At 29.3% G+C, this 23,237-nt stretch overlaps 1 protein-coding gene across 6 annotated transcripts in view; it reads left to right on the top strand.

Moving 5' to 3' along the window:
* The window catches only part of Rdl (Resistant to dieldrin), a 96,082-nt gene that overhangs the window by 57,028 nt on the left and 15,817 nt on the right, over nucleotides 1-23,237 (top strand). For all 6 annotated transcript variants that reach the window (XR_004976471.2, XM_036362488.2, XM_070110889.1 and 3 more), the window contains 2 exons: nucleotides 8,697-8,834; nucleotides 15,826-16,110. Coding sequence is in view for 5 of the 6 variants with exons in the window: in XM_036362488.2 (XP_036218381.1) it covers nucleotides 8,697-8,834; nucleotides 15,826-16,110 (423 nt within the window). In the remaining variant the exon portion in view is untranslated. The remainder of the gene's footprint in view (nucleotides 1-8,696; nucleotides 8,835-15,825; nucleotides 16,111-23,237) is intronic.

Here is a 23,237-nt window from a genome sequence, read left to right as displayed (position 1 = left end):
TCTTTATATAATAAAAGTATTTTTTCACTCAAAGTATTTTGAAATTTCAGAACTGTCAACTTACCAAATTATGAACGATACTAATTTTATATTTATTTAATAATGATAGCTTAGTAATAATAAAATTGCAACAATGAAGTTAATAATGCGGGTTATGGTCTGTCAATATCGGATTAAAAAAGTAGCACAACTTCTATTTATTTTACGATAGGTTTACGTTAAAAAATATTTGAATTATTTATAATTTTTCAGGCAAAATTAGTAATATTTTTTTATTATACTTTTTTCAATTTGTTAATAAAATTTTTCTATTTTCAATTACCCAAACCTTAAACATCAGCATTTAATTGAGTTAGTACAAATATTCCTCACTTGAAACAGTTTAATTACAAATACATTCAAAATCAGCGCTCTTTATGAAACTGCCATCTTCACTTTAGCAACTATCCAACAACCAATCGCAGTCTTCAAATTCATTACAAAGATCTTTTAGCGAAATTTTGCATTTTATTTGAATTCTTTTAGCATAAAATACAAATTCTTGAAACTTGCTGTCACAAAAAAGTAACTTACAGTAATTAGCGAGATAGTGAATAAATAAAATCAATAAGAAGAGAAAGTAATGTATTGCAATTGGTTGGTTTTCGGTCGCCTTCTTTCCTTCAATTGTGATGACAGAAGGAGATTTGCTAAGGAATATTCAGATGCCTTTTCTATAGATATAGAAGATAAAATAAAGTTTTTGCAGCTATTTTGTGATTGTGCTAGCACCTAAACTAAAAGAGTACAAATAATTTAAATGCAGTAGATAGATATTGCAAAGCACAAGTAAATATAGTTATACTTGTATATGTAACATTTACATAATTAACTTATCAGCTAACATATTTTTAACAAACATTCATATAATATGAAATAATAAGCTTGTTAGTTCATTTCTTTAAAAATATTTGTAGCTGTAGCATTAACAATAGATAGCACAGGCATCTGGGAGGACACTTAATCATTATTGCGAACATTTCTTATTTATTGCGCATTCATTTGGTACTTTTAGTTATTTAACTTAGGATAGACCTGAGTGACTTAAATGAAAACACTTTCACCCTATTAATACACTTCGAAAATATTATGAATACTGAGAAACTACCTAAATATTACCTTGTTTAAGAAAAGGTTAGTGTTGTTTTAAAGAAACTAAGTTTTTTTTTTAAATAAAATTCCATTTCTTTATAGTCTCTATTGAAGGTTATATACCGATAAGAATGATCTTCTAACTTTTGCGACTTTGTTGTCATATTTTTATTTTACTTCAAAAGACTCAGACTCGGCGGTTGCCTTATCACTGAAAATTTGTTTCCTTTTGAGATCTCAGAACACAAAAACTTCATTGAGGTCAAATTTGAAGCATTGTGTGGGCACGGCAAAGACTTAAGGTCCTGATCATAAAATGAATTTTTGACACGCGATTATGGCTCTCGTTGTTGGTGGCTTTTTCCTATTCGAAATAATTGATGAACTTTGCCAGCAGGCTGTAACAGGCTCGACTGCCTGTCGATTATGATTAAATACCTCCAATTCAATCAGCAATTCAAAAGTTCACTTTGTTCATCGTCAATCAATATCACTCAACAACGGCAATACTTTTCATCAAAAAATAAGTCTTTCTTTAATATACGAAAATTATTAAAACTTGTTTAAGCCAGAGTACTCTATCTCAGAACCAACCAGGATGAAATTTATAACCGCGTTTTTTGATGGTTTGGTATAAATGTTATGAATTTTTCAGAAATCTTCATAGAAGATGCCGTTCTGATAAGTTCTTAGTGCATCAAAAACAAAATTTAACCCAACATAGCCTCCCTTTGTCTCTAACCACTTGACCTGACTGAAAAATACGCCAATTAAGTCTTCGTGGACTTCTGTTATGTTATGTCCTGTGGTAGTTGTTTTTGGGAAATCAGAACGTGCTTTATTAAAATTCGATGTGCGCCTACTTTATAACTCGCAGCTGTTTCAGTCCAACTTGCTAATGCCTAAGTAACGTTACGAAAGTTAATTTTAAGTGGATGTAAAGTCAAAATCTCAAGGCGACGACCAATCAGTCTGAGTTTTAACATTGCGTTTATCAGATAATTTAAATCAAAGACGAATAAAGAAAAAAAATAAAACTGCGTAGTGGTGTTTTATTACATTTTATTTATTTTTCTTGTAATATCTTCAAATATACTTCACTTATAACATTGTTGAAATATAGAGTTTGAAAGTAAACTTAGATAAGCGAATGTAGGAAAGTTTCGAACGAGTTTATAACTATTGGATAAAAAATAACTTTTTTCATTTCTTAGCATATAGAAAACGTTTTAGGCAATCAAAAAGAAACAAGTTGTGAAATTTTATATTATACATAGGTTTATCGTATAATTTAATAAACGAGCATAAATCCATATAATGTGTTATACACGTTACCCAATTCACAATCCAATTATAGTTGAGTGTCTGAACGTTTCCAAAGCATGTAAGTGCACTTCATCAGATAAATATATTTCCATTCGATTACGCTTTATTTACAATTTTCTTTATTTTTGTGCTTCGAAGGTTGAAAACGGAGCTCTAATCAAGCATATTAAAAACTTCACTACTTGATACATACCAATGTTTAATTATCGCTTACGTTGAGTTTTTCATATTTTATTACATTTCTCACTTTCAATTCGAACATTATTCAAATATCACGATCAAACGTTCAATCATTTTATTCGTAATCAGTACTTAAGCCATATAAAAAATCTAGATAAGTTTTATTTTTGTCAAACGAAATCATGAAAAATATTTAAACAAATTTTCATATTATAACCACAAAACTAAAGTTAAATCGTTGTAAACAAATACACTTTAAAAAAATTGAATTGACCAAAAACAAATTGGGAAATGACGTCTTTTTGTATATATATATGTATATTATTTTGTAATATAAAGTCGGTTACACGATGCGAGATATCCGTTACTTCTGGAGAGATGGACTGAGTAGTGTTGGCATGAGCAGTGAGGTCGAACTACCGCAGTTCCGCGTTTTGGGACACAGGCAGAGGGCGACCGAAATAAACCTAACCACAGGTACCCCAAACAAAACAACAAATATTAAACTAAATATAAAACAAAAAAAAAACATAAAAAATAAAAACAATTAAATGAAACATACCAACTCAAATATTCAAGCATTCAATTTAATATATGAATTTCATTTTGTTCGTAACAAAATTTTTTCCAAATAAACAATGCAAACATTAGACAATTGTGTTTTTTGTACAATTACGACACAACACACACATATACACGGCAAGATCAGAACTCTTTGATTCGTTTTTTATTGTATTCAGTTGATACTGTGTTTAAGAAACATACATATATATAAATATATGTACAATTTCAGCACAAATCACTCACAAATCACAATCACAAACTCATATCACCACTATCATACATACATACAAATAATAATTTTTTACAATTTTTTCATGCGTTCATATGTTTCACTCGCATATATACTCATATACATTTTTGCATCTTCATGTCACATGTTATTTCTATGCATCAACCAGTTCAAACCCATATGTCATACACCCCAAACATACATATGTACATCATGTGTATGTACGTTCACCAGTTAAGAAGAACAAATACTAATTTAAGAACATTTACATTTTTATGGAAATCTTTGTTAAGCATATTCACTTAAACATTTTTAAACTTGTATATTTTTCATTATTGTCAATCGCTCTTTCATTGGTTTCGACGTACACCGACATGTACACATCCCTATGTTCCATTTTTATGTAAATCTTTTCGTTGCTCTCACATCAACTTCTTTATATATATGAATATTGCATATAGCATTACATATATCTGCATTTAAGTGTGTTACTCATTTCACTTACATCCATATGCTGTTTTAATATATACGTCAATTCATACATACATATGTGGCGCTCTGTGCAAAATTGTTGTGCGGAATCGGAAGGATCGGTGTTGCCTTTTAATACAATAACGGCATTTGAATAAAACATATTGTATTTTAAATATTTGTTTAATAGTTTAATTAATCGTGCTTTTGAATGGAGAGTAAAAAAATAGATTTTTTTTTTTCAGCCATAGTTTGATTTGTGGGAGTATAGATATTCTAAAAAATTCTAAGTTAAATAAATTATAGGCTATATTAATATTTTTTATTGCTTCTTAAGAAAAGCCAAATTTTTTTGTGGCGGCTTCTATCTCAAAACTTTTAAATGAAAAAATTCTCAAAACACAGTCACCCATTTGTCACATACTAAAGAACAGATACACATAAAATTAATCTGTGGTTGGGAAATTTGCCGGACCGCCATTTTAATACTAATCGGAGGACCCTTTTTCTAGGGAGTTCATACCCCGAAGTACGAGTTATGCTACTCACCATGAAGTATTCGAAAAGTTTCACATTATAAAGTGTATATCAAACAATTGAAAAATATGGCACAGTTTATGCAAAGAATTCAGGGGTCACAAAAATTCTGAAAGCGCAACTTTAGATAATAGCATTTTACGATCATTCATTGATTCTGCTAAAATCTTCTCAAATTCTTTAAAATAAATTTAACTTAGTTTATATATACAAGTGGTATGTCCAGCTCAGACTCTCTCTGTTTAGCGAAAGAAGTAGGTCTTCTATGCGAAGCCCAATAGTTCTGTACCAGTTATTGGAAAGCTTTAATCGGACAGCTGGTCAGTTGAGAATATAATCAGCTTATTGCGTCAAAATGTTAACGAATGTCAGTGCAAAATATACAAACTCAAGGCCATATATCTACGGTTCATTATAGTAATTTTTAAAATTGGAGATCTTAAAATAAAATTATTATTATTTATAACTATATATAAATATACATAACATGTTTATCGGAAAAGAAAATAGTATGAAATTTTATACAGAAATAATGAATATTAATTTTAAAATCACAATGTATTAAACAGAAAAACACGATATAGAATAACTAATTAAAAAGGAAACCGATTTACACACATTCAGCAGACTTAAAATAATAACCGTTACTCGTCAAATTAACATTATGCGCCTACTGATTCCACATAATCAATTTTGCCATTCACCAATTTTGTGTTTACTCGCAATGCAACTCTACTCTCACACTATTTACTTCGTTCTCCAAATTCTATCTCTCGCTCTCTTACTGTCTCTCTATCTCTCTTACTCTAATTATAAATTCTTAAAAATTCCTTAATGTGATTTAGTTTTGTATAAATTTTTATTTTCGTATTACTAACCAAATTTAAATAAACCGTGTGTTGTCCCATTTAAAAACTTTTTTTTTTGTTTTTGTTTTTTTTTTTAAATAAAAATGATCTTTTATTATAAATTGTTGTCGATAATTTTATTTAGTGTAATTTGAGAATTCGTAATTGATTTTTAGTCGATATTGCACTTGTTTTTACTTTGTTAGTATATTTTTGTGTTTAATTTATTCGGATAGGTGCAAATCGCAGCAGGATAAAATTGACCAATAACAACAAGTAAATCCATCAATGAAGTTAGGTTGTACTCTTTTATTTTCAATTAGTTCAAGCCAACAAAATTTTAAATTTGGCTCACCGAAATATAAGTGTCTCAGTCTTTTATTTCAAAACCCACCATTTGAGTGTCTTATGCAGTGAAAGTTTATAAAATGTCAAAACCTAAATAGTTAGTATATAAATACAACTACGGATTCGCAATTGCTTGGGCAGGCTTGGTATAATTTTTTTCTTTGGTTTGTAAATACATAAGCGAAAAACCAAACTGTGAATATACCATCAACAAAAGGAATAAATCTATTTGCAAAAATTCAAAAATGTAAAAAGCAAGTAGTGCTGCCGCTCGCAAATTTACCATATTTTTAATAAATGCAACCGCTAAAAAACTAATAATAAATACATATATATATTTATATATATCTATATATAATATATTGTATAGGAATAATTAAAATAACACCAACGAAAAATTGCTTACAAATTCAATCTTCTGAAGCTATCGCTATATATCCAGTGCACAAATACACACACACAGACTAAGCATAGGCACACACACTAATTACCACGCTCACGATCAGGTAAAACTTGTATTAAAAAACACAGCTGGATTTTGAAATTATGAAATAAGCGAACACCTACATATATGTATATACTCGTACCTACCTACTACACGCGCTACAACAACAATTTTTCTACGTAATCTATCGCCTCTACTATCGCCTCTACCGAATATTCGTTGAAGTATATGTATATTTTCTGCTGATTACTTTCGACCGCCTTACAACTCAATGCAATTGAATTTTTTGCTGCGAATATTTGTACATATATTATATATCTAACTAATAATTAATTACAGGCAAGGTATAACGAATAATAAATACTTAATTTATAAATATATTTGTAAAAAGTGAAATTACCTTTAGCACTTGCATATATACATATATATATACATACTTTATTTAAACATAAGTATTATATAAATTAATATTGGCAGGATAGTTATTAAAGTTTGCCGAATATTATACTCGTACCGTACCTACAAGTATATTTCTATAAACACTTGGTACACTTAAGTTAAGTTGTAAAACTTCAATTTGCAATACAAATATTATATTAATAATGTCTACAAATATTGTTAGGAAGTGAATTAACACCCAACGAATCACCCACTATAGCAACTCTGAGTTGCAGAAGTCTATCAATTTAATATAATATTATAACTGCCTTAGAAATGGAGTTTATCCTGTTAGTTTCGTATATCTTTGTTTTTTATTGACACTAAGCAACAATAAATTTATTTCCGAAGTGTAAATTACGTTATATTAAATCTTCATTTAATTAACTGACTTAACTTATCTAAAGATCACGCTATACCAAAAGCCGCTGAAAAGTTTTGAGATCTAGACTTATGGAAAATCCTAAATAAATTTTTGTTTATCGCAAGTTGACTGGGCATTTGAAAGCAAATTGAAAAAAAAGAGTATTCATGTCTTAAGTAAGGTAGGTCTGAAAATTAAAAGAAATTTAAGAAGAAAAGAAAACAATACACACTGAGGACCAGCGAAAGCGTATACGCGATAATGTTAGTCCGTTAGTTTTCGAAATATCTGAAAATTTGGATACTTTTTGTCTGAATCACCGTTATCGGATCACAATAGCATATAGCTGTCAACATATAACCGATCATCTATTTAAAGATTTTCATAAATGATCCTTTTTCCTTTCGAACCGTTGGACGGTTACGTTTTTAAATTTAGGCTATTAAAGTTTCGGTCGTTTTTTCGTGTTAATAGGTGCAATTGTCAATACAATTTTTTTAACGTTTTGCACATCATTATTCTGTCAAACCAAGAACAAAGGGACTCTTTGCGTGATTATCTTATGGATAATTGATGTCAACAGTAGATATTGAAGAGCAGTAATAATATTAATGTGGTTAGTCAGCAAGCTTGTAACCAGCTACAACTGTTTTCGATTCCATATGTCTAAGAGGTCTATCTTCCTCGGTGTGATGCGGAATTCGTCAAGTTAAAGGTAAAGTGCTATCAAGACAGCATATAATGTGTGGTACGCGACAATAGATAAAGGCTATTGCAGATTTTTTAGCACTACGTAAGCTGTTTAAAAAAGTATAGGAATATGTATAACATGCATTTAGAAAGAACCTTTTTTCATTTCAAAGAAAGACACATAGGCCTACCGATTTTTCTTGGACTTAAATATTGTTGTTATTATTATAAAATCAGAGTGCTTCGTTTTGGATTTTTAAATTGTTGCTTAGTGTATTTAGAACATTTCAAATCAAGTTAGATTGATTGTCAATTAACCAATAGTAGATTATGTATAAGAAATGTAAGAGCCAAAAGTGTGAATATATATATATTATATTATAAAAGTGTGTATATATATTTTGGTTTATTTAGCTCATAGAACTACTACTAACGTTGGTAATCCTTTTATAAGCGAATGGAATAAGACGCACGAAGTTCGCTTAGGTGCAAGCATAACTGTTAGCATACAAGTATAGCAAGGCTTTTTTGTTTTAATATATAATTATATATAAATATAAATATACATAGTATGAAAACCTGCTACGAACTTGTTAATAGTCTCACCAACTTATTCTTTGTTTATGCATATTTTTTCAATCTTTACCAAATAACAATGACCACTGAAACGAACCAACAAAACTCAAACCCAAAAACATTTTGACCACATTATGGAACTACAACTTAACGAACAAAATAAAAATCATTCGCATACTATACCTCCAAACTACATTAAAACACTTTTTTTTAATAATATTAATTTTTATATAAATATTAATTTGATACTCGATGTATGAAATATAATAATATTAACAAATCACTTGATACTCAAATTCACTCTCATGTTTGAATAATGAAATATACGTTTTTTTTAATGTCACAAATCATATTAACTGTATGTCGCTCTCATCATCGCAATGCTAATGTACATACACACGAACTAATGGACGATATCGCACAAAATACAAATCTCATAAAACAATCGTGTTATGCATTCATTCGTACGACCACATGACACACGACTTACTCGTTTGACAAATACTAAAAAAAAAAACTACAAAAACAAAAAAATTACTAAACAAACAGTCGGCTATACAATGCGTGACATTCGTTATAAGTGGAATGAAGGTCCAAACTCGGTTGGTGTTTCGAGTGAGGTATCTCTGCCCCAATTTAAGGTCTTGGGTCATCGTCAGAGGGCTATGGAAATCAGTCTTACAACAGGTACCTGTAGACGGATACCGATTTTTCCTTTATTCCAGCTATATTTTTATTTCAAATCCAATTTTACTTTAAATTCATACATTTCTTTTATTACATATTACTATTTTTTACAGTTAGATTCCATGACTTAAAGCATACAGTTATATTTTAGTTGTGATTTCGAATCGATTGTCATAATTTATTATTGAAATTTATACATGTGATTGCAAACAAAAAAAAAAAAACTATAAAATTTAAAATGAAAAATATACGAAGCGAATTGAGTATAAAAGTAAACAAAATACAATTGATACAAATTAGAGCATAAAAAATTATAAATAATTGTTTTTGGTTATTCAAAATTTGTTGTAAAAAAAGTAATAAAATTATTAAACAACTAAATTTCAATTTAATATGTATGCATATATAGTTCCACTTCATCTGCGAGTGTAAACAAGCAATAGTCAACAGCATCCTGGTAGAGGAAAGACATACCACCATCTGTCATCTATGAAATTTATTTCGACCACGCTAATACATTTACCATGTTTCACCACAAATTAAGTAGTAGTAATAGAAACAGGGTGAATATTTAAATTATCCATCTGAAATTTGTAATAATCTCCGCTGCATTCGTAATGCTTACGGAGTTATTCGAAATAAAAATTTATTTTTGTTTATTTGATATATCACAATTTTCATATACCTTCGCTTCCTTTGGCAATTTCAATATAAAATTCTAGTGAGATAAAGAATTATCACAGAATACTTGAATTACTTTAAAGAGTTTATTGATATATATATATCGGCGAACTAGATCAAATGTAATCAACTAATTACTTGATTAGTAAATAGAATTTAATTGCCTTTAAATTTGTGGAGAGCATTATGTATGTCCAATGAGATAAGTTTTACTAAATCTTTCATGTAATTCTGTCTTTCAAATTAATGAAATAGTTTGCCTATAGTTTACCCATTTAGCTAAATTCTTTACGAAATTATTTAAAATAGGCTTTAATTGCAAGATAGTAATAATATTAAACGATTCCAGAAACTCAATTTCCATGGCAATAATTTTGAATTTACAATTGGCTAATTTGAAACCATCATTTTACAAATTATCAATAAAACACAATGCATACTATTTCACAAATATATTAACTAATTTAGAATTTATATTGAAACACTGCCATTGAAATCTAATTCAACCTGTAACTACATATTTAACTCATGAACAAATTGTGCTTTAAAACTGCTTTCAAATAATGCTTTGCTTACCGAAAAGTAAGACACAAACAAAAAATGCTCCAAATGCATACCTTCATATCATACATCGTTGTATAATTGTTAGTCACTCATCCAACAACAAAAACCACACAGGGTTTCATAGCAACCCTGAAGCGTTTTACCCGATCCGACAAGGTGCCCTCAAGAAGGCTTCTTCTCACAGTTAATGGCGTGACCCAGAGCTCCTCATGGCTATGGCTGGGTTACCGCAACTCACTTATGCCTTGTTGTATAAACAGCATGAGAGTAGGAATTGAGTGTGGTAGCCCAGCTAAAACTGGAAACCAACCGTAATCTACAAGACAATGTATTGGATATTACGTGGCATACAAATTCAATAGCATCTACGAGTCAAACAGAAATAGACTTATAGGCTCAGTGTCACAGTTTGATATTTGTTTCGAGAGTATCAAATAGGTTATGTTTTGCTCTTGTGACTTTTGAGTATTTAACTTCTTAAACCCGACGTTGGTTTGTGGGAATGAAGAGTAAAACTTGTGAGTAAGTATTTTGACTACGTAAGGTTGTGAGATTTCGGATTAGTGATATGTATACAAAGAAAGCGTTCTGAGATGCGCGCTTTATAATATTTAATTAATTAAAAAACAGATTGAGTTTAAGTGTAACATATCAAAAAACAAATTTTTATTAACAGTTTTATTTTTATAAATGAATTATAGCAATTAAGCAATATTTAGCGTTTTTGGGTTGCTTTCTCACCAACGTCGGGTTGTAAGTGATTTTATAAAGAGCTTTCATGAAATCAAGTGTTTAGTAAATTTATTTAATACTGCTTATAAGAGAATACCAAAAGACCAAACTCAAACAAAAACATTATTTGTCTCATTTGAGGACAAATTAAAACTTGTCATATAATTCGAATTTATTCACGAAAATTAATGAAATGATCAACTTTAAGGTGAAAGCTTAAAAAGCTGCTGTTTAAAATATTAAGCGCAGCCGCTAAAGTTTTCGATCGCTGTGGATTATTATAGTCAAATTACTGCTATTTAAAGGTGTTTTGTGTAAAAAGTAAAATACACTGGAAAGTGGCTCAATATTTGAAGCCCATCAATGATTTCATGAAACGCATTCAAGCTTTGGCATAGCTAAAGCGTTTAAAGTTTTAATTTACATATTTTTATTTTATGAAGTATTAACAATGTCAATATAAAGCTATAAATAATAGTGCTAATATATTTTCGGTTTCTTATGTAATATTTTTATATTGACTGAATATAAAGTTGTTTACATTCGCAGCTTGAAAGCAATTGGATGTCGATTGATACCTATTGAAACATGCAGAAGTAATACAAATTACAAAAATAAAAAAATAAAAAATTAAATAGCCGCCTAGAAAATTAAATATTTGCTGATAACCTATATTATTGATAATATGTAAATATTTGCGCAAACAAAAAAAAAAATTATAATAATAATAACTTGAGGAAAATAATTGCATTTTTCTGATAAATTACTTAACTTAACGTGCAGTTGTATTTATACCCAACTTATCGCATGTTTTTTCCTTACAAATAATCATACTCGTACTCTTATGCAATTATACTTGTTCGATTTTAATATATGCTATACAAGTGTAATCATTTACATAATAAATAAATATTTTGAAAATCAAGCAATTAAAAAATAAAAATAGGAAACTTAAAAAACAAAAAATAAAATTACGTTAAAAAGAATTAATTTTGCATCTCTATTTCTCACAACGCATTGCTCAATACATACATACTATGTACTACTTATATGTACCTCAAGCTTTAAATAACATGCATAAATATGTAACTTACTAGCGATTTCTAATTTAAAAAAAAAAATTTAATAATTAGCGACTTTTAATTTTAATTAAAATTTATTTGCGATTTACCTTTTTTAAATTGAATTGGTTTTCAATTTGTCTTTTAATACAATTATGTATTTAAGATGTGTCTGTATTTGCTTAATAGACTAGTGCAGCAGTCTTTGAAAATGCTAAAAAAGAAAGAAATTCATAGTTGTTTGAAACAGTAACGGAAACGAAAGTTAAAATAACAGATGCTAAAAGAAAAATAATTTATGCTCGATCGGAGGTTGGGGAGGGGTGTGGCTCAATTTTTAAAGGTTAAAAACGGTTTATTTTGATTTCCGGCAAAACTACGATTCCTATAGAAAAAAATTATATGACAATGTTGTAGGTAATGAAAAGATCTATATCTTTTGTATTTTTCACAGAACCTCATTATTTATGTAAAAAATTTAAATAACCAATTTTTTTGACCGGCAATCTATATAAGTCGTTTTTGAACTTTTCTTTTCCCGACCTCAGATCGCCTGTAAATAATTTTTTCTTTAATATTTATTATTTTATCTTTCGTTTCCGATGGGTCTCATTCTGCAACGATTTTTTTGTTTTTACAACTTATCCACCTTGGTCTATAAATTCATATTCTAAAAAATTTTAAATTGTACGCATTCAAAAATGAACGACACGTGCTCCTTGCTTTATTAAAATGTTATATGTTTTTTGTTGTCCATTTTTTTCTTGTTCTGACATTCGAAATACACAACTAAAATCCAAATATTGAAAAGAATTCAATGCGCTTTTCCTCAAACAACTCTAATTAAATAAAAGAATAGGTTGAACTAGTGGACATATTAATTTATCTAATGCATGTTTCGCTAGCATAATGTCACAACTAGTTATAAAAATATATTTCTTGTTTTTATATTTTTTTAATATTTTACGCTTTTATTTTCATTTATTTTTCTCGATTTTAAATCATATTTTTAGTTCGATTTTTTTAAATTATTATTATTTTTGTTTTTTGGTTTTCGAAATTTTCAAATATAATTTAGTACGTTTCGACTGTAAACATATATTATATTTAGTTTAATTACCATTCGCCAGTTACATACATATATATATATATACTAATTGTATGTATGTAGTCTACTATCACAGCCGTCTCCAATACCATTAAGAGTACTAACAAATTTGATTAAATTAGCCAGCAATTAATAATTAGTGAACCCATAATTGCAATTAACTAAAGTATAAATCTTAACATACATATACATACCGACATACATATATATATAAATATATAGTGCTATTATGGTGTCAGCAGATCGATAATTGTATCATGGCCAAATATGAAATTATACTAACCGACTATATCTAATTCGTAAAATATATATTTTTCACACTTTCTTTGTGCACTCACAATTAAAGCAAAAATTAGCTATAACCGAAAGCCCGCTATATATATTCATATAAAAATGGTAGATATATATTAATTTCTCCGCTCACACATGCTCACACACTATGAAAATTAGTTAGGCTATACTCCACGCTAAAGCAACAAAACGCTGCCGTTGTAGTTCACCTAATCCTATCACGCAAAATGAATCGATTTATACTGAAATCACTTTGATTCGAATCCAAACATATCGCATTGCATTAAAATAAGTTATGTGATTTTATTTACAATTTTATTTCAATATTAGCGTAAAGAAATATTTAAATTTAAAAACATCTGAATTAATGCAAATTAGTTGAATTTTTTCGTAGCCAAAAAATATGCAATTTAAAATGGAATAAAACGAAAACAATAGTTGACATTTCAGAAAAATAAAAAATATTTCAAATTTTGTAATAAAATAATTGCATAATAAAGATATCAAAATTACTATGGAAAATAATTAATATAAAAACGCCCTCCCAAGCATGCTCTCTCTCTTTCGCTCTAATTCGAAGTACGTACGAAAAAGCGTTACTAAACGTTATAATTAAGTTTAATAAAGTTAACACAACAGCCAACCAATATCATAAAACTATATATAATTGAAGCAACTTGCAAGTTTCTTCTACTACTACTCGTACTACAACTTACAACAATCATTAACCCTTAGGATTTGCTTTTAGTTCGAGCTCCTTAAAGTTTTCTCACATTCACTATACATATATTTTATTTACATTTTTGATAACTAAATGATGATACGAGATTTTTACAGCAATTATGTAGCATAACCTAAGTACTTATTTTCCAATGTCAGTTTTAATATAATAAATTTTAAATAAATAAACAGCAAAAAAATATTTTTTCGTTAAATTGGTGGCATTGCTGTCATCATAAGTATATATTTTGTTATTTTATCCCATCAATATAATTTTATGCTTCTTCAGCATTAACCATACATTTATCAGTGATAAGAATTTTTGCCCTCAACTGCTCATTTTATACCCTCAGGCAGCAGAATTTCATAGTGTTTAAATTTGTTATAATGTTTGTTTATAAATTATTTACATTTTGATTTATTTACTTAATATATTTCACTATCACAGTTTTGATTCTTTTTTAATTATCTGTATGGGTTAATTTATTCTATATATTTACCTATATGCAAGCTTTATTCGTTTTTTGTATGCTTGATATATATTTGTAGAATAAAGCTTTTCAAATGGCAAACATTTTAATATATACCCAGAAAATAATTAAAAATAAAAAAAAATTAACATGTTAGTTTAAAAATAATAACTGGCAGTATTTGTTAGAATGTTGTGTTTTTGGAATAATTTAGTCAAGACAATCTCTTTGCTCAAGCCTCAACTATTTGTATAGAAAAAAGGTATAAGCATATGCTTCCACTTCTAACAATATGTTATTTTCAATTATTTATAATATAATATAGCAACATAAAATATCATTTTGTAGTGTCTTCTTCTTCTGTCACAAACTCTAGAACACTCCAAACAATTATTAAGTATAAATCGTGAAGATATGTTCTCACGAGAAATAAATCACTCTACTTCATTCAAATAAATTAAAACTTTTCTCTCAATAGGTTTCTCTACTTCTCTTCATGGTTAAATGAAAAGAAAATTAAAAAAATTTACTTAAATTTATCTAAAGAAAGGAGATTTCAAAGTATTCCAAAAATTAGGATTTGTTCTTGCTTTGTGAACTCTTTCGCATAGAACCCCTCTGAAAGTAACGATATACATGCAAGATTACATTTAATATGTAGCAATGTTAAAAGAAAGAGATGAACATTATAACATCATTATTTAAGTTAAACTATTGTTCGAGATATGAACCTTATTAAATATTCACATAGGCAAAAGCAAACGAATTCGAATAGCACAATATTTCTAAGTCAAAATAATAACATTCCAAGTAAAATGTCTGTAAACAAAAAAAAGTTTAAATATTTTTTAAACTTTATAAACAAATATAAATTATTGTTTTATCAAATTTGAAAGCATGCAACTACGTGTGGGAACAGAAACTCCTTACAGAATTTTATTAAAATATTTGCCATCGAAAAGTAATCCAGCTGCTTTTTTCCAACATATACTTTCATATATTAGTGCCAAAGTATTTTTTTTTTTTGTTAATTAATTCTCTATGCAAGTAAAAATACATACATAATATAGAAGTTTTTGTTAATTTTGATGAATTACACAGAATTTTTCTTAGTTTTCTGAAATGTTATTTGCTATAATTTATTGAAATATTTTTAACTACTAACCATGTGATATGCAATATCTCCAGTAAATTATTAATTTTTCGTTATTCTCAATGAAACTTTCTTAGAATTTTCAAAAATACAAAAAAACATATAAACAATTATCAAAACTAGTTTACTAATATATTTCTCTTTCTCTTCATGCGCGCCTGCTGTACTCTGTGCTCTACGTTAATGCCGCTATCAACACATTCGTTAACAGGAAATTACTCGCGACTCGCATGTGAGATACAGTTCGTGCGTTCGATGGGTTACTATCTCATTCAAATATATATACCCTCTGGACTGATCGTTATTATATCATGGGTATCATTTTGGCTAAATCGTAATGCCACACCAGCTCGTGTGGCGCTAGGTGTTACCACCGTGTTGACAATGACCACACTGATGTCGTCAACAAATGCAGCATTGCCAAAGATTTCTTATGTCAAATCGATTGACGTATATCTAGGAACATGCTTCGTTATGGTCTTTGCCAGTCTTTTGGGTAAACTAATTTAATGATAAAAAATCAAATAAACCATGTCACATACAACTCGTACAATGTTCTCAGTGTGTACATTACTTTTGTGTTTCGTTATATTCGTACTCGCATATGTACATACGTTTACATTACATACATGCCTTTAATTTGTATTTTCAGTTCTTACCACATTCTGCCAATTATTACAGACTCAAGCTGTACTATATTTTAGCAAAGATGCTTTAAAAGATATTTTAGTATATATATGTTTTTGGTACGACAAGAAATTTTGATGCAACATGAAATTGTCATAATGTTCTCAGTTCTTTAGGTTTCTGCGCTAATATTAAACCATTATACTCTCTGCCGTGAGATGACCAGGTATAGTAGGATGCGATACTTATTATGTCGTGAGAAATCTACTCAGACAACTGGGTTTTTTTGAGCGAATTACCAATGTAATGATAAGCGTATGATGCAATTTAGAATATTGTAGCAGGGCGTTCACTAGAAGAACTATAGTGAAATTTACTGTTAGACTAAAAGAAGTGATATTATATAAAACTATGTGGGTTTAGAGTGTAGAGTAGGGCTCTGACCTGAACCTGAAAACTGATCATTCGAATACCCGGTTTGTAACCATTCGTATGAATACTAACCGAATAATACAATTCGTTGTTCTACTGCGAATATTTGAATAAGTTGAAATCCAAGCTGTCATGCCAAGAGCGCTAGTGTAGAGTAAATTTTTTCAAATTTAGCAAAATCAAATTAAAAACGTTAACTTTTTTTGCACCGAAACTATAATACCTTACTCAAATAAAAATGTTTTCAAACAAGAAATTAATTTTTAATGGTCAGTATGCTATAGTGGTCCGATCTGAGCATTTGGTTGGGAGATTGTAGTTGTTTTGGACAATAATCCATGTCGAATATCTTTTGAAGATGTCCTGTCAATGCTATAAAAGTCCGATATTGCTGATTCCGACAAATGAGCAGTTTGTTTGAGACAAAAGGACGTGTGTAAAATTTCAGTTCGTAGCAAACTTAATATATCCTGTTCGGGGTATAATAATACCGCCATACGTTATATAGGTATATTATATACTACCACAACTGTTATACGTTATGACAGTTGATGCCACGTCTAAAGTATACTTTTAGGGATAGGCAAATTACTGCAGTGAAATATCTTACTCTTTTTATCAAGAACTTTTAACTTTAATGCGGTAAATCAATAAAGATCTGTACGCACATAATTTACTAGTTTCATCTTGTCGTACCAAAAGTGTATAAATATTGGTCTGTTTGTCAAAATTGAATTATATATATTCAAAGTAAAAATTTTAGTTTCCTTTTTCATTATTCTTGCTAAATCGATATTATCACAAACAATTAAAAAAAAAAAAACTATTTCATATTTTATATTTACAACAAAAATTATTTTTTAATGATTTTTGAGAATAATATGTGCTGTATATTCAAATTATTTTTACAAAACTTATTAACTTCTACAAAACATGCTTTACGCTTTTGTCAGTTTAAAAATTTTTAATCACCAACTTTTCAACTTTTTCACACAATTTAATTTATTATATGAATATTTTAATAACTTTGAAAACGTCTTCTTACTTAATTACCGTTATAAGATATTTTTTACTATACAGATTAACAAACATGCATATACCTTAAGCTCAAAACTAACAGAAATATTAACAAATAAAAAATACTTTATTATCAACTATTGAGACACCTCCAAAAAAATATTACTGAAACAAAAGAAAACACAACAGTTCAAACAAAATTAAACAAACAAAACCCAATCCAAACAAAAATCTCTTTTTTCGTATTTGTTAGTTATTGTTAATTTTCAATGCAAATTATACATTGAATGGCTGGTATTATCATTTTGAAAGAAAATAAATGCAGGTTAATTGATACGCGCTTTCACAACGTAAGGTCAACGTAAAGCATTCATATACCCTACCACTTCATCACTTTCCCATGCATCTACAAGTACATTTATGGTATAAATAAAAAACTTAAAAATACATACATAAATATTCATAAATACACCGTAAAATTTTTTTTTTTTATTTTGTGTTGTTGCATTTTGCACATAAATCACATATTTTTGTTTTACTACTACTCACTTCAACAATATATTATTATTGTACACATCAATCTGCAATAATAATAGTGTTAGAAAAGTTCCGCGCATAGACGGCAATAATTTCAAAGCACATTAGCACTCTCCTATCGCAAAGACCACTACTACAGATATAGCAAAAATAAGGGCACCGCCAATAATTTATATACATATATATCAGCATATATATTTAGTGACACCAGCAAACACCTAAATGGTACCCAGATATTAATATACGCCCAGCTTCAGTTTAACAGTTGTACAGCAAAGCAAACAGTATGGAGCACTACGTCACACACATGGCACAATGTGTTGTAAATAAATATGAATTCACGCATATCAACGAATGTTCCTCGAGTAAAAATTTTGCGGTTGTGCTTTTAGGAAGCTTTTCTGTGTTAAGAATTGATTATGCCTCAAAGCACTAGTCAATTCATGACACATGAAAAGCTTTGAAGACAATATTTTCATTCTGAGAGTGTAGGCTTTCATTACGCGAAAGCTGATGGTTTATGGTACTGATTGATAAGTTTAGTTTTTTTCAGATTCCAAAAGGTGTGATTAAAATTGCTGCAAAATTTCAGGTAAGTATAAATATATTATTTTGTCTAAGAAATGACATTACAAATTGAATTAAGACGAAAAGGTCGACATCCCAAAGAACATAAAAATTTAATTGTATTAAGATTGTTTCTAAAAGAACTACAATGTCGGCTTCGTAATTTAATTTGCAATTTGCTTCTATATTTCATCAACAAGCTACTATAGTTTTTTCTATCAATTATTAATGACTATTACCGTAATAATTCTCTAAACCTACTTAAATCATTGCTGCAATGTTTTTGCAACAAAACTATAACATAAGAGTCAATATTTGGTTTTTGCTGACATTTTAATCTGTATTTTAAGACACCACCCTTGACATTTCGTATGGTGTTTATGCTGGCCAAAGTATGTCGGGTAACAGTGCCTAAGATATTTCGTCTCGCCTTCACGTATCGCCAGATCCAATATTCTTGGTAAATTATAAATAATCAGTTGATATCACAGTATATAGAAAACTATATACTTATATATAACGAATTCAGATTTTACTTTTTTAGAAGAAGAAAATGTTTTCTTTCGTACTTTTTGCAATGACAGCATTTTAATCATCAATTTGATTTGTATGCATATAAGCATCGATCTAATAACAGAACAGTTTCGTATTAATTTTTTTTCAAATAAATAGCGAAAAAACTAAGGAAAAGGCCATTATTTTGGTTCTTAAAGTTTGCTACCTTTAAATGATTAACACTTTGAAGATAATTTCATACATATAGGGTCTACCAACAAAAACGACGTGATGCTTAAATGAAATAAAACACTCAAAATTAATGAGTTATGTTTTTTTCTTTTATTAAGCAGTTAATTTTATGCCATTTATGATTTCAACAAAATATCGGCCAACTGGCCACTACGGTTCCGTTTGCATATCTCCAGCCGTTTCCACATTTCGCTGACCTGTTACATTATTTTGGCTGAAATTTCGGCTATAATGCGCTAAATGTTGTCTACGAGCTCCTCGAGTGTTGTTGGTTAATTGGAATAAACCTTTGTTTTAACATACCCCCAGAAAAAATAATCTGGAGGCATTAAATCGCATGCTTCTAGCGGTCATTTGACTGGGCCATTTCTCAAAATTAATGAGCTGCCTAACTTTGCCCGCAATATAACTATAATTAGCCATGAAAAAGTAAATAGAGATCGGTCGCGCCGATTTCATTATACCGGCAGGTCTTTATACACCCGAACTAGTTCCTAAGTTAAGATATCGCGCTAGACTTTGCATACATCCTCAAGAGGCTATTTATTTGTTTGCCGATTTTGGACTACTATAGCTAATAGCTGCCATACAAACTAATCGGTCAAAATCTTCAAGTCTTTTAATGACAAATTCTTTTATTTGACAAGATATCTTCACGGCATTTTGCTTGAACTATTGTCCAAGACAATACAGATCGGACCACTATAGCTATCATTCAAAGTGATCGTTGGTTGCACGTGTGAAGGGTATTATAGCTTCCTTGCAGCTGGTGTTGAAGCTTTTTATACACTTGCAGCATGTTGCTACAGAGTGCAATAGTTTTGCTCACCTAGCGGTTGCTTGTATCACCAAAAACTAATTGAGATATTGTATATATCAAGTTATAAATATATGTATATCCAAATGATCATGAAGACGATATGAGCTGAATTCAGATTGTCTTTCCCTTCATCTGTCCGTGCAAGCGATAACTTGAGTTAAAATTGAGAAGTTGCGATGAGACTTGCGGCATATGTTCCCTGGCACACGAAGGAGGTTGAGATGAGATGGGAGGTTGCAGATGGGCGTAATCGGACCACTGTCAAGACCAGTAAACGACAGTAAAGAAAACCAATAAAGTGCCATAACTAAGCACTAGAAGAGAGGAGAGAGCGCAGTAGCCAAAAACACCTTTGGACTAAACAATTTTTTAATAGCTTTATGTTCATATTTTCGTAACTGCTATAGCTAATGAGAAAACGTCGTTTAGTACTTCTTATAACTCTGTAAAAATGTATAAAATCAGTTATTAACCACGCCCACTCTCCATTTAACGGTAATGTTAAAAATTACTAAAATTACGATAACTCGCTGAATAAATGTGCCACAAGCTTTAAGTTTCATAGCCAAGATGACATATAGAAGCAGTTGTAAAAATTGGACTTTGGCCGTTGCACCGCCCACCTTTAGGTGAAATCCTATATCTCAAGAACTACTTGAACGATTTCAATCAAATTTGGCATGTGAGATTACACAAACATTCCTAGACATTGCAAAATCGGATGACAATCACGTGTTCTTCTTATATAACAAACTTTTAAATTCCATCTGATTATTACACCTTGCAGTATATGTACAAATCAAATATGGATGAAGTTGTCAGAATTAAACTTTGCACAAATAGTGCGCTCAAAGTATTTTATCCAATAATGGGTAAAATTGGGTCCTTACTTCCCTTTGGCCGCATATATGGTATGTACCTGATATAAATTTTCTCGATCTTATTTTTTTTTCTCGAGTTGTAGTTTACTAGATAATATTACTTTGCCGACAGTGACAAATGCTTCGACACTACAACGCATAAAATAAGAAAGTAAATTTTTTGCACTATTCTACGAACTGAATAATGTTTAAAGAACACTAAAATGTGCTTTCAGACATCACAGATTTTCGAGTTTTGTATAATCTTTGAATGGTCTAACTCCTTCAAACATATATATTACATATATAGCTAATTTAATTCAATTTACTGATTATTTTTACTAAGTTGCGACAGGTAAGTAATACTCTAAATAATATCTGATAACAATATGTTGGTATCAAAAACTATTAAAATATCGTACGTATACGTATTTTGTTGGCGGTGTTGCCACATTCAACCTAAATATATGAAGTGAATCCATAACTACATATGTAGTTTATAGTGCCACTGATAATATACCATTCCTTTTAATATATGCTTTATTTAATTAATCACTTATTTGTTTATTTTTGCATTGACACATTTCATTATATACCATCTTGTATACTTATAAATCCAGGTATGCTTTACGTCCCTTACACAAGTGCTTGTTCGATAAAGATGCATTTAAATTGTAATGTAGGCTGAACACACTCCAGCAAAGTGCAGCTCAGCAAACATAACAATGCATTTTCTTAAAATGATAATATTAAAAAGAGAAGAATCGAAATAAAATTCACCCACAGTAAAAGTTTCAAATTAAAACCACATAAATTTTGCTTCATGTTTTTAATAAAATAATTCTCATGTTTAATAATTAAATTATTTTGTGATTATTTAAAATAATAGTTTGGCTTACGATTATTTTTTAATAACACAAACACAACTCTATATTAATGTATTGTTTTATATAAATTACACACTTACTGCCTTATCTACATTTGCAGAAAATTTGTATATAAATCGATTGCTTTATTTATGCCTTTAATGTTGTGAATAGAATACTAAGTAGCTTTAAAAGTCCAATAGAACTCTGCACCATTTAAAATATGTGAATGATGAGATAGGTTTTTTAATTGTTGAATTGCATTGTTCGGATTTTTCGAATATTAATTTTTTATCGAATAAATTGAAGTAAATTAAACCTAAACATATTATTTTCGTTCACGTTAAATACAAAAACAGTAGTAGACATATAAACATATCTACATATTATATATTATATATATAAACCCGTAGAATTTTTGACTTCAATTCCAATAAATAATATATAAATACAAATGCATTTACTTTGGTACAAAGCGAAGCAGCCTGATTTCAAACACGTCACACAAAGCATACCATATGTCACCGGTGTATGTACAAAAACTTACACGAGCCAATTAATATGCAAATATTAATATTAACTATCTTCAATTCGCCATTTCTCAGCTCGGTTTGTTAGCGTGCTGCTTTCTTGTAATAATTTGTTTTTTTTCTTTTGTAAAATTATTAACAAAGTTATTCAAATGGATGCGTTAATGCCAACAAGTTTTGACTTGCACAATTTAAAATCATTTTTACCATTTGGAATGGCTCAAAAGCAAATTACTGAAAATATATACATTTTTTTATTCTCTTTAAAAACTGAAGGCGACTTAAGACTTCAAATAAAATATAACTGTTTATAAAAAACGTGAGACATAAACTCTCCTAAAGAAGTTACTGATATGTAATTTGGCACGGAAAGTAGCATTTCTTTACCAAAGAGCTAAGTACAACAAAGTTGCGTATAAGCTAAGTGGTGCCAGTCTGTTGGAATAGCTGGTTTGTTCGATTCGCTACCATCAAACGTTTAGTGAATTGAAGACAGCTTATATTTCAGATTGATTAAATCTTATATGGTAACTAACTGACACATGTTATAAAAATAACTTCAAGGAGTATTTCTTTCTTACCAGAGCAAAGCTAATCCCGTACATCTACTTCCAACAGAT

The sequence above is a fragment of the Bactrocera oleae genome, chromosome 6 (genome assembly GCF_042242935.1).
Source record: "Bactrocera oleae isolate idBacOlea1 chromosome 6, idBacOlea1, whole genome shotgun sequence".
Lineage (NCBI taxonomy): Eukaryota > Metazoa > Arthropoda > Insecta > Diptera > Tephritidae > Bactrocera > Bactrocera oleae.
This window is presented reverse-complemented; position numbering and strand designations above follow the sequence as displayed.